General features: G+C 43.4%; 1 protein-coding gene and 1 pseudogene across 1 annotated transcript in view; one reads left to right on the forward strand and one right to left on the reverse strand.

Moving 5' to 3' along the window:
- Nucleotides 1–67: 67 nt before the first annotated feature.
- The window catches only part of LOC111955482 (uncharacterized), a 12431-nt gene continuing 748 nt past the window's right edge, over nt 68–11750 (forward strand). The window contains exons 1-3 of the mRNA XM_070436304.1: nt 68–163; nt 539–877; nt 6175–6288. Coding sequence (XP_070292405.1) covers nt 130–163; nt 539–877; nt 6175–6288 — 487 coding nt within the window. The 5' untranslated portion in view covers nt 68–129. The remainder of the gene's footprint in view (nt 164–538; nt 878–6174; nt 6289–11750) is intronic.
- On the reverse strand, nt 10049–10767 carry LOC139023323 (uncharacterized; annotated as a pseudogene).

The raw sequence follows: 11750 nt of genomic DNA on the forward strand, positions 1-11750 counted from the left end.
GGGTACATAAGCATTTCCCCATTCAATCCATTACCATATACTGTACCATAGGCTTTCTCTTTAGTACTTCATTAGGGTTGTCTAGTYYTGAATAGAKTGTCATCTTCACAGGTGAAATATCGTGCGATTATGGGGAAATGTGTCTACCTGKTCATTTTKTTTTGTAAGTATATTGATGGATGGTGAGACTGACTGACTGATTGATTGATAGAAAGACAGACATGTAGGTAGTGATACTAGATAGATAGATAGATAGATAGATAGATAGATAGATAGATAGATAGATAGATAGATAGATAGATAGATAGATAGATAGATAGCAGAGGACACTAGTGGACGGGGCTACACGAGGACGGGCTCATTGTAATGGCTGGAATGTAATTGACAGAACGGTGTCAATGTGGTTTCCATATGTTTGATACCATTTAATTTACTCCATTCCAGCCATTACAATGAGCACGTCCTCCTATAGTCTCCCACCAGCCGACACTGATAGTTTGCAAATGGGTTTAATAAACTATTAAATGTTCTTTTCTAGATGTTTCTGGACTACACTTTCTGTCCGCATCAGCTGTGGTCCATTTTGTTCAGGCTGGACAAAATGCTTCCCTGTCGTGCAACCTCACAAACAGTAAAGAAATAATCTGGTTCCAACTGCTCTCAGAGGAACTTGTTACCCTTATAACTGTTACCAGGCRATCACGTTTTCTAAATACTGCAGCAGTTAATGAGGAATACACGGGTCACTTTGACACAAAGGAAAACAACAGTTTGGAGATCATTGTGGTGACAGAAGCAGATTTGGGATTGTACTACTGTGCTGGTCGCTYCGATGGGACAGTGCGATTTGGAAAAGGCATCCGTCTGACTTTTGCAGGTATGTTGTTGGTCATCATTATATTAGTCAAATATGTATTTGGCCCAGTCTAAGAAATGCATTAGCTTGTCTTTAGTGTACTGAATAGATACCTTTATAATGAAGTCTCAAAACCTTGCGTTACTTAGACAGAGGTCAGGTAACCAGGTGCATAGGGTATTCAGATATATAAATATGGTATGTATGTACTATATACTGAACACAAATATAAACGCAACATGTAAAGTGTTGGTTTCATGAGCTGAAATAAAAGATCCCAGAAATTTTCCATACACACAAAAAGCTTATTTCTCTCCCATTTTGTGCAGAAATTTGTTTACATCCCTCTTAGTGAGCATTTCTCKTTTGGCAAGACAATCCATCCACCTGACAGGTGTGGCATATCAAGAAGCTGATTAAAGATCATGATCATTACACAGGTGCACTTTGTGCTGAGGACAATAAAAGGCCACTCTAAAATGTGCAGTTTTGCCACACAACACAATGCCACGGATGTCTCAAGTTTTGAGGGAGTGTGAAATTGGCATGGTGACTGAAGGAAGGTCCACCAGAGCTGTTGCCATAGAATGTAATGTTCATTTTTCTACCATAAGCTGCCTCCAACGTCACCTCACAACCTCAGACCACGTGTAACCACGCCAGCCCAGGACCTCCACATCCGGCTTCTTCACCTGCTGGATCGTCTGAGACCAYCSACCCYWACAYCTGYTGAAACMGAGGAGTATTTCTGTCTGTAATAAAGCCGTTTTGTGGAGAAAAACTAATTCTGATTGACTAGGTCTGMCTCCCCGGTGGGTGGGCCTGGCTCCCCAGTGGGTAGGCCTGGCTCCAAAGTGGTTGGGCCTATGCCCTCCCAAGTGGTTGCAACCCTGCACAGTCATGTGAAATCCATAGATTAGGGCCTAATACATTTATTTAATTMACTGATTTCCTAATATGAACTGTAACTCAGTAAAATCCTTTAAATTGTTGCATGTTGCGTTTATATTTGTGTTCAGTATATATTCAGATGTCTGAATATGTGATTCAATATTACAATAACTTTTCAGGAACATTTTGGGATGTTATTCATCATACTGAAAGTGCCCTGTGCAGGTTACCAGTATAGAATTAGAATTGGCCATATGGTCAAAAATAAAAAGTCGATGCTGTCCAGTGTTCCATGTAAGCTTTTCAAGAGAAAAATACTTTGATGTTAAACAGGTGCCACATGAGACCACACGGAGGACCAAAAAAAGACAGTTGACCTTGTGGGTAACATACAGTGCATTCTGAAAGTATTCAGACCGCTTGACTTTTTCCACATTTTGTTACGTTACAGCCTTATTCTAAAATGGATTAAATACATTTTTCCCTCATCAAGCTACATACAATACCCCATAATGACAAGTCGAAAACCACCTGTGGTAAATTCAATTGATTGGAAATGATTTGTAAAGGCACACACCTGTCTATATAAGGTCACACAGTTGACAGTGCATGTCAGAGCAAAAACCAAGCCCTGAGTTCGAACGAATTGTCCAAAGAGTTCTGAGACAGGATTTTGTCGAGGCACAGATCTGGGGAAGGGTACCAAAACAATTCTGCAGCATTGAAGGTCCCCAAGTACACAGTGGCCTCCATCATTCTTAAAGGGAAGAAGTTTGGAACCACCAAGACTCTTCCTAGAGCCGACTGCCCAGCCAATCTAAGCAATCGGGGGAGAAAGGCCTTGGTCAGGGAGGTGACCAAGAACCCGATGGTCACTCTGACAGAGCTCCAGAGTTCCTATGTGGAGATGGGGGAACCTTCCAGAAGGACAACCATCTCTGCAGCACTCTACCAATCAGGCCTTTATGGTAGAMTGGCCAGATGGAAGCCACTCCTCAGTAAAAGGCACATGATAGCTCGCTTGGAGTTTGCCAAAAGGCACCTAAAGACTCAGACCATGAGAAACACGATTCTCTGGTCTGATGAAACCAAGATTGAACTCTTTGGCCTGAATGCCAAGCATCACGCCTGGAGGAAACTTGGCACCATCCCTACGGTAAAGCATGGTGGTGGCAGCATCATGCTGTGGGGATGTTTTTCAGCAGCAGGGACTGGAAGACTAGTCAGGATCGAGGGAAAGATGAACGGAGCAAAGTACAGAGAGATCCTTGATGAGAACCTGCTCCAGAGCTCTCAGGACCTCAGACTGGGGCTAAGGCTCGCCTTCCAACAGGACAACAAACCGAAGCACATAGCCAAGACAATGCAGGAGTGGCTTCGGGACAAGTCTCTGAATGTCCTTGAGTGGCCCAGCCATAGCCTGGACTTGAACCTGATCTCTGGGGAGACCTGAAAATAGCTGTGCAGCGACGCTCCCCATCCAACCTGACAGAGCTTGAGAGGATCTGCAGAAAATGATGGGAGAAACTCCCCAAATACAGGTGTGCCAAGCTTGTAGCGTCATACTCAAGAAGACTCAAGGCTGTAATCACTGCCAAAGGTMCTTCAAACAAAGTACTGAGTAAAGGTCTGAATACTTCTGTAAATGTGATATTTCAGTTTTTTATTCTTTACACATTTGTAAATGTAAATTGCTWTGTCATTATGGGGTATTGTGTGTAGATGTACTAACAAAAAAGTAATTTCTTTTTAACTAGGCAAGTCAGATTGATCAGGGGGAAAAACAATTCAATCAATTTTAGAATAAGGCTGTAACGTAACAAAATGTGTAAAAATTAAAGAGGTCGTTACCCCAGAAATTGTTAGCCCAGAAAACCTTAAGTGTTATTACATACAGCCGGGAAGAACTATTGGATATCAGAGAGACGTCAACTTACCAGCACAACCAGCACTACGACCAGGAATACAACTTTTCCAAAGCAGATCCTTTGTCTGCACCTCCCAGGGCATTTGAACTGATTCCAGAGGCCGACCCAAAACAACGTCGCCGGAGAAGAGGGAGCCGAAGCGGTCTTCTAGTGAGCCTTTGGAGGCGCGCACACCACCCACCGCTTCCGAGTATATTACTCGCTAATGTCCAGTCCCTAGTTAACAAAGTCGACGAAATCAGGGCAAGAGTTGCTTTCACAGAGACATGGCTAGCTGGGATATGCTGTCGGAGTCGGTACAGCCAACAGGATTTTCAGTGCATCACGCCGACAGGAATAAACATCTCTCCGGTAAGAAGAAGGGCCCGGGGTGTATGTTTCATGATTAACGACTCGTGGTGTAATCTTAAACAACATACAGGAACTCAAGTCCTTTTGTTCACCCCACCTAGAATTCCAGACAATCATGGATTACAAACAGAACACCAGCCCCATCGCGGACATTGACATCCTGCTTCCAGACAAACTAAACACCTTCTTTGCCCACTTTGAGGACAATACAGTGCCACTGACGCGGCCCACTACCAAAGACTGTGTGCTCTCCTCCGTGGCCAACGTGAGTAAAACATTTAAACGTGTTAACCCTCGCAATGCCTCAGAGCATGCGCAGACCAGCTGGTGTGTTTACGGACATATTCAATCAATCCCTATCCCAGTCTGCTGTCCCCACATGCTTCAAGATGGCCACCATTGTTCCTGTTCCCAAGAAAGCAAAGGTAKCTGAACTAAATGACTATTGCCCCGTAGCACTCACTTTTGTCATCATGAAGTGCTTTGAGAGACTAGTCAAGGATCATATCACCTCCACCCTACCTGTCACCCTAGACCCACTTCAATTTGCTTACCGCCCCAATAGGTCCACAGACGATGCAATCGCCATCACACTGCACACTGGCCTATCCCATCTGGACAAGAGGAATACCTATGTAAGAATGCTGTTCATTGACTACAGCTCAGCATTCAACACCATAGTACCCTCCAAACTCATCATTAAGCTTGAGACCCTGGGTCTCGACCCCGCCCTGTGCAACTGGGTACTGGACTTCCTGACGGGCCGCCCCCAGGTGGTGAAGGTAGGAAACAACATCTCCACTCCGCTGATCCTCAACACTAGGGCCCCACAAGGGTGCGTTCTCAGCTCCCTCCTGTACTCCCTGTTCAACCACGACTGCGTGGCCATGCACGCCTCCAACTCAATCATCAAGTTTGCAGACGACACAACAGTGGTAGACTTGATTACCAACAACTGCGAGACAGCCTACAGGGAGGAGGGGAAGGCTCTCGGAATGTGGTGTCAGGAAAATAACCTCCCACTCAATGTCAGCAAGACAGAAGAGATGATCATGGACTTCAGGAAACAGCAAAGGGAGRACCCCCCTATCCACATCGACAGGACAGCAGTGGAGAAGGTGGAAAGTTTTAAGTTCCTCGGTGTACATATCACCGACAAACTGAAATGGTCCACCCACACAGACAGTGTGGTGAAGAAGGCTCAACACCGCCTCTTCAACCTCAGGAGGCTGAATAAATGTGGCTTGTCATCGAAAACGCTCACTAACGTTTACAGGTGCACAATTGAGAGCATCCTGTCGGGCTGTATCACCGCCTAGTATGGCAACTGCACCACCCACAACCACAGGGCTCTCCAGAGGGTGGTGAGGTCTGCACAACATATCAGACCGGTCCCGTGTGGCTCAGTTGGTAGAGCATAGCGCTTGCAACGCCAGGGTTGTGGGTTCATTCCCCACGGGGGGACCAGGATGAATATGTATGAACTTTCCAATTTGTAAGTCGCTCTGGATAAGAGCGTCTGCTAAATGACTTAAATGTAAATGTAAATATCACCAGGGCAAACTACCTGCCCTCCAGGACACCTACAACACCCGATGTTAGAGGAAGGCAAAAAAGATCATCGAGGACAATAACCACCCGAGCCACTGCCTGTTCAACCCGCTTTTATCCAGAAGGCGAGGTCAGGATGCCTACTTACAGACTTGATATCATTGGCCACTTTAATAAATGGAACACTAGTCACTTTAATAACGCCTCTGTAAGAATGTTTACATATCTCGCATTACTCATCTCACATGTATATACTGTATACTGTATCTTACACTATCTATCGCATCTTAGCCGCTCTGTCACTGCTCATCCATATATTTTTATATTTATATATTCTTATCCCATTCCTTTACTAGATTGTGTGTATTGGGTTTTGTTGTGGAATTGTTGATATTACTGCTGCACTTTCAGATCTAGAAGRATAAGCATTTCGCTACACTCGCAATAACATCTGCTAACCATGTGTATGTGACCAATAKAWTTTTATTTMATTTTGATTTGATTTGTTTGAGGTTTCTGTTTCTGCTCAGCTATCCTCCCACAGCAACCCWAGCCCTGGGCTGGTGTGTGTTAACTGCTGTGTGGTTTGTGTTRCAGACGCAGAGGTGGCAGAGAGGGAATTGGTGTCGTGTTGGACTCTCCTGGCCTGTGTTGCCCCAGTCTCAGTTTTGTTTGGCARCCTCTGTCTCTTTGGACTCTGTTTCCAGTCAGGTGAGCTTGCCGCAATTCCTTGGCTTGCCGCCCTATATTTATAGAGGAAAGTTTMCACTTATTTCTCATCAGTGCATCAAACAGAAGCATATGTTATTGCTGCCAAAGGAGGGTCAACCAGTTATTAAATCCAAGGGTTCAAATACTTTCCCCACCCTGCACTGTGAATGTTTACACGGTGTGTTCAATAAAGACATGAAAATGTATAATTGTTTGTGTTATTAGTTWAAGCAGACTGTGTTTGTCTATTGTTGTGACCTAGATGAAGATCAGATCAYATTTTATGACCAATTTATGCTTTAAGGGTTCACATACTTTTTCTTACCACTGTATATTATTTTAGAGAAAGAGATTTTGTTTAGCAAGTAATACCAAAATTCTTAAAAAGACAGTAGTCAAAATGATWGSCACCCCTGTTTTCAYTACTCCATCACCCTKCCCTTGCGAGCATAACGACACTGAYRCTTTTTCTAAAATATTTATCCGATTGGAGAACACATCGGGAGGAATCTTYGACCATTCCTCCATACAGAATCTTTCCAGATCCTTGATATCCTTCGTCTGCGCTTATGGACTGCCCWCTTCAATTCAAATCACAGGTTTTCAATGGGGTTCAAGTCCGGAGACTGAGATGGCCATGGAAAAATGTTGATTTGTGGTCAATTAACCATTTCTTTGAGGATTTTGATGTGTGCTTGGGGTTARTGTCCTGCTGGAAGATCCACTTGCAGCCAAGTGTCAGCCTCCTGGCAGAGGCAACCAAGTTTTTGGCTAAAATGTCCTGGTACTTGGTAAAGGTTATGATGCCGTTGACCTTAACCTAACGCGAAGCCAGCGCCATTTGGACTTATAACCCCTTTAAAACATCATCTGAACTACAGAGGTCTGGATACCATTGGATAAGTCTATTTRTTTTGCATCCGTTGGTACCYACCATTAGTCTGTGTGATTTACGGGGGCTGAGCTAGATCGGTGTTTGTGAGACAATGGCGGATCCCGAAGGGGTRCGGGGCCGGGTCRTTTTACAAAAACGTCTYTATAGTCAGAATGGTTTGGGCTASAAACTATTAAAAGCTCTCTGATATCTGCTATGTTTTGCTCTATGACGCTCACAAGCTTCACAAGACTCGTTAGAAGGTWAGGGTTTCTTCTAGATGGAAGATCATAGGAAATACAAGGCCATAGTGTCTATAATACTGTAATAAGCTCACATAGTTGCTGTCACAAACCCCAACCTTCACACAGTTCTGACTGAGTAGTTGGATATTTATTTACCACTGAGCAAACCATTTCTGTACTTAGAGRATTTATATAAATATATTTTTTATCAGGTTTTTGCTTTGGCTGACCAATTTTTTTTTTATTGACATTTCTCGGGTCACGAGGTCCAGGATCCAGTTGCAGAGGGAGGTGTTTAGTCCTAGGGTCCTTAGCTTAGTGATGAGCTGTAGTCAATGAACAGCATTCTCAAGTGGGTGTTCCTTTTYTCCAGGTGGGAAAGGGCAGCGTGGAGTGCAACTGAGATTGCGTCATCTGTGGATCTGATGGGGCGTTATGCAAACTGGAGTGGGTCTAGGGTCTGCCATTCTCCTTCGACCTCTCTCATCAAAGAGCTGTTTTTGCCCACAGGACTGCCGCTGACTGGATGTTTTTGTTTCTTGCACCATTCTCATTTAACCTTAGACACGGTCATGCGTGAAAAGCCCAGGTGGGCGGCCGTTTCTAAGATACTGGATCTGTCGTGCCTGGCACCAACAATCATACCACYCTCAAAGTCGCTTAGGTCACTCGTTTTGCCCATTCTAACATTAAAATGAACAGTAACRGAATGCCTCGATTCCTGTATGCCTGCTTTATATAGCAAGCCACGGCCATGTGACTCACTGTCTGTAGGAGCGATCCATTCTCGTGAATGGGTGGTGTACCTAATAAACTGTCCGGTGATTATAGACTGGATATWCACAAGTGTACAAAACATTATGAACACCTGCTCTTTCCATGACATACTGATCAGGTGAATCCAGATGAAAACAATCCCTTATTGATGTCACTTGTTAAATACACTTCAATCAGTGCTGATGAAGGGGAGGAGACAGGTTAAGTAAGGATTTTTAAGCCTTGAGACATGAATTGTGTATATGTGTCATTCAGAGAGTGAATGGGCATGACAAAACGATTTAAGTGCCTTTGAACGTGGTATGGTAGTACYTGCCAGGCACACCAGTTTGTGTCAAGAACTGCAACGCCGCTGGGTTTTTCCACATTCAAGAGTTTGCCGTGTGTATCAAGTATTGGACACCTCTCAAAGGACATCCAGTCATTTTGACACAACTAAAAGAAATAAAAGATCCCAGAAATRTTCCATATGCACAAAATGCRTATTTCTCTCAAATTTTGTGCACAAATMTGTTAAGATCCCTGTTTGTGACCATTTCTCCTTCGCCAATATAATCCATCCACCTGACAGGTGTGGCATATCCAGGAGCTGATTAAACAGCATGTTTTGTTACACAACACAATGCCAGAGATGTCTCAAGTTTTGAAGAAGCGTGCAATTGGCATGCTGACTGAAGGAATGTCCACCAGAGCTCTTGCCAGATAATTGAATGTTAATTTCTCTACTATAAGCCGCATATAACAACATTTTAYAGAATGTGGCAGTATGTCCAACTGGCCTCACAACCGCAGATCACTTGTAACTACGCTAGACCAGGGTCTCCACATCCGGCTTCTTCACCTGCGGGAGCGTCTGAGACCAGCCACCGGACAACTGATGAAACTTGACCTGACTGCAGGTAACCAACGTCAGTGTGCATATGCTCACCTTCGATGTCRACTAGCACGCTGGAGAAGTGTAACCTTCAAAGATGAACCCCGGTTTGGGCAGGCATAAGCTACGGACAACGAACACAATTGCATTTTATCYATGGCAATTTGAATCCACAGGGATGCCGTGATGAGATCCTGAGGCCCATTGTCATGCCATTCATCCGCCGCCATCACCTCATGTTTCAGCATGATAGTGCACGGCCCCATGTCGCAAAGATCTCTACACAATTCCTGGAAGCTGAAAATGTCCCAGTTCTTCCATGACATGCATACTCACCAGACCTGTCACCCATTGAGCTTGTTTGGGATGCTCTGGATCYGTGTGTATGACAGTGTGTTCCAGTACCCGCCAATTTCCAACCTTRGCCCAGCCATTTAAGAGGAGTGGYACAACATTCCAAAGGCCACAATTAATAGCCTGATCAACTCTATGTGAAGGCAATTGTGGCTAGTGGGGGTCTACTTTGATATTGTTGCGTTTATATTTTTGTTCAGTGTAGATTAATGATAAAGACACTAACAAACTATCATGAGGTTAATTGTTCATATAAGTCAACAAATGGGAAAGGTATACCACAAGAATACCACTAGGCAGCATTGTCCAATATTGGTGCTGTATAGATGCTGTGACTACAGCTTTTCAATTGTGAAGTTATATGTACTTAAAAAGCACACTTTTACCAAAATAACTGGTTTAAAAAATGTGGTTAGATAAGGTGGGGTCACTGGAAATAAAGTATAATGTAAATAAAAAATGCACTCTTCTTTTAGGTAATTTTATTACCCTTGAACACACATCCATAATAATAGCCTATCAGGTAAAGGCTATATTTACACTGGAAAAAAACGAAATCTTATGCTAATCCTATGACTACAATAAATAAACCTGGTTACTTAGTTGATATAGAAATGTACAGTATTGATCTGATGATACATCTCATTTTCTGATCAACCTATTTACTTATCTTTCAAACATTGCCTTAATGGATTACAACACTTCCTTAAGCAGCAGACCATAAGGGTGGGTGGAGTTTTCCACAATAGCTTTCTCTTGAACCGGAGATGATTCCTCAGGCACATAGACCAGCCAGTAACTCTCTCTCCTTTTCTGGGGGTTGATCCTATTCTGTAGCACCACCTTGTAGGTTTTGTTATCTACTTTGGACGTGAATGTCTGGGAGAACTACTCAGCTATGTTAATGTCCGGTGTTGAGTAGACTCCTCTTCCTAAAGTAGCACCAGCTCATCATTCCTGATGATGCCCTGGGATCCGTCCATAGCAGGTCTGTAGAAGGACACTGGCCAGTCCTCGTCTCCGGTCCCCAACCATACATCTCTATCCCTGTATTTGTTAAAAACCTTCAGGGCAATGCGGTTCCAGCCACAGGGTCTGACGTACAGCTCCTTTCCCCTGAGTAAACACTGTTTCCCCATCCTTAACATTTGTAAAGTCGTAGTCATACCGAGAATCAAGGAACTCATTCACGTTCACAGAAACAGTGATTTGTGGAATGGAAAAGCATCTGGTAAAGCTAAGGCGCGTGGTAAAGAAAATGTCCCCAAACTTGGGTATTCCAGCTCTGGAAGGCCCTCTTGTGAGTTGAACTCCTTTAGTGCGACAACATTGACAAAGTCGTCTGTGGTGTTAAGTGAAAGTGTTCCGTGGTGTTAGTGAAAGTGTTCCCGTGGTGTTAGTGAAAGTGTTCCCGTGGTGTTAGTGAAAGTGTTCCCCAGGTGGTGTTAGTGAAAGTGTTCCCGTGGTGTTAGTGAAAGTGTTCCCGTGGGTGGCTGATTTCCACCTCTGCAACCCGAGACAGTAGACAGAGCCCTCCAGATAGAGATTTACGTTTGGCCATAGTGAGAGCAGAAGGCAGAAAAAACTCGTAAATCTGAATGAAAAAATCCTTCCCGTGTGTGATAAGCACAATGGTGTCTGCTCTTGTACTTTCTATACATAGACTGTGTTGTGGAGTGTCATTTTAACTTTAACATTCACTTTCTGCTGCAGTGACAAGAAAAGCAAGTAAGATAGTGTATTGTAAACATAGAGAGATAATGTACAAATCTTGGTAATCCCCATTCTTGCTTTGGTTGAATGGTAAATGTAACACAATCAAACAGTTAATACTTTGAACGATCTCAAGTTTGACAAGTTTACTTAAAGAGACATTATACTCCAAAACCAAAGTTAGTCTTTTGCAAATCTGCAGTTGATTCATACATTTTTTGACTTTCAAAAAGTAATAATATGTAGCCATTGATTATTGAAGAATATCACTTATAAATGCCTCATGAGCTTAGTTCAACTGTCATACCCCATCAAACCCAAATATAAGATTGTTTTAACTCCATTGTTTGTAAACACTGTAATTGTAAACAAACACTGTATATCCTCAAAACATGATTAAACTATAATTTGATCTCATGGATGGTCAGTCCTTGCATTCGTAGTTCTGTCTATGAATTTGAGAGTGGTTCCATCTCTCCAGACCGACTGCTCAGCTGTTTACCAAAGCAGTGGTGGGCGAAGCTTTTTGTAATTGTTTGAACTGCAGATTGCCCTTTAAAACTAAATTGTTCCCTCTTTCAGGTAAATCAAAATGTTGTGCAACACCTGTGTGAACGGAATCAGT

The sequence above is a fragment of the Salvelinus sp. IW2-2015 genome, linkage group LG31 (genome assembly GCF_002910315.2).
Source record: "Salvelinus sp. IW2-2015 linkage group LG31, ASM291031v2, whole genome shotgun sequence".
NCBI lineage: Eukaryota > Metazoa > Chordata > Actinopteri > Salmoniformes > Salmonidae > Salvelinus > Salvelinus sp. IW2-2015.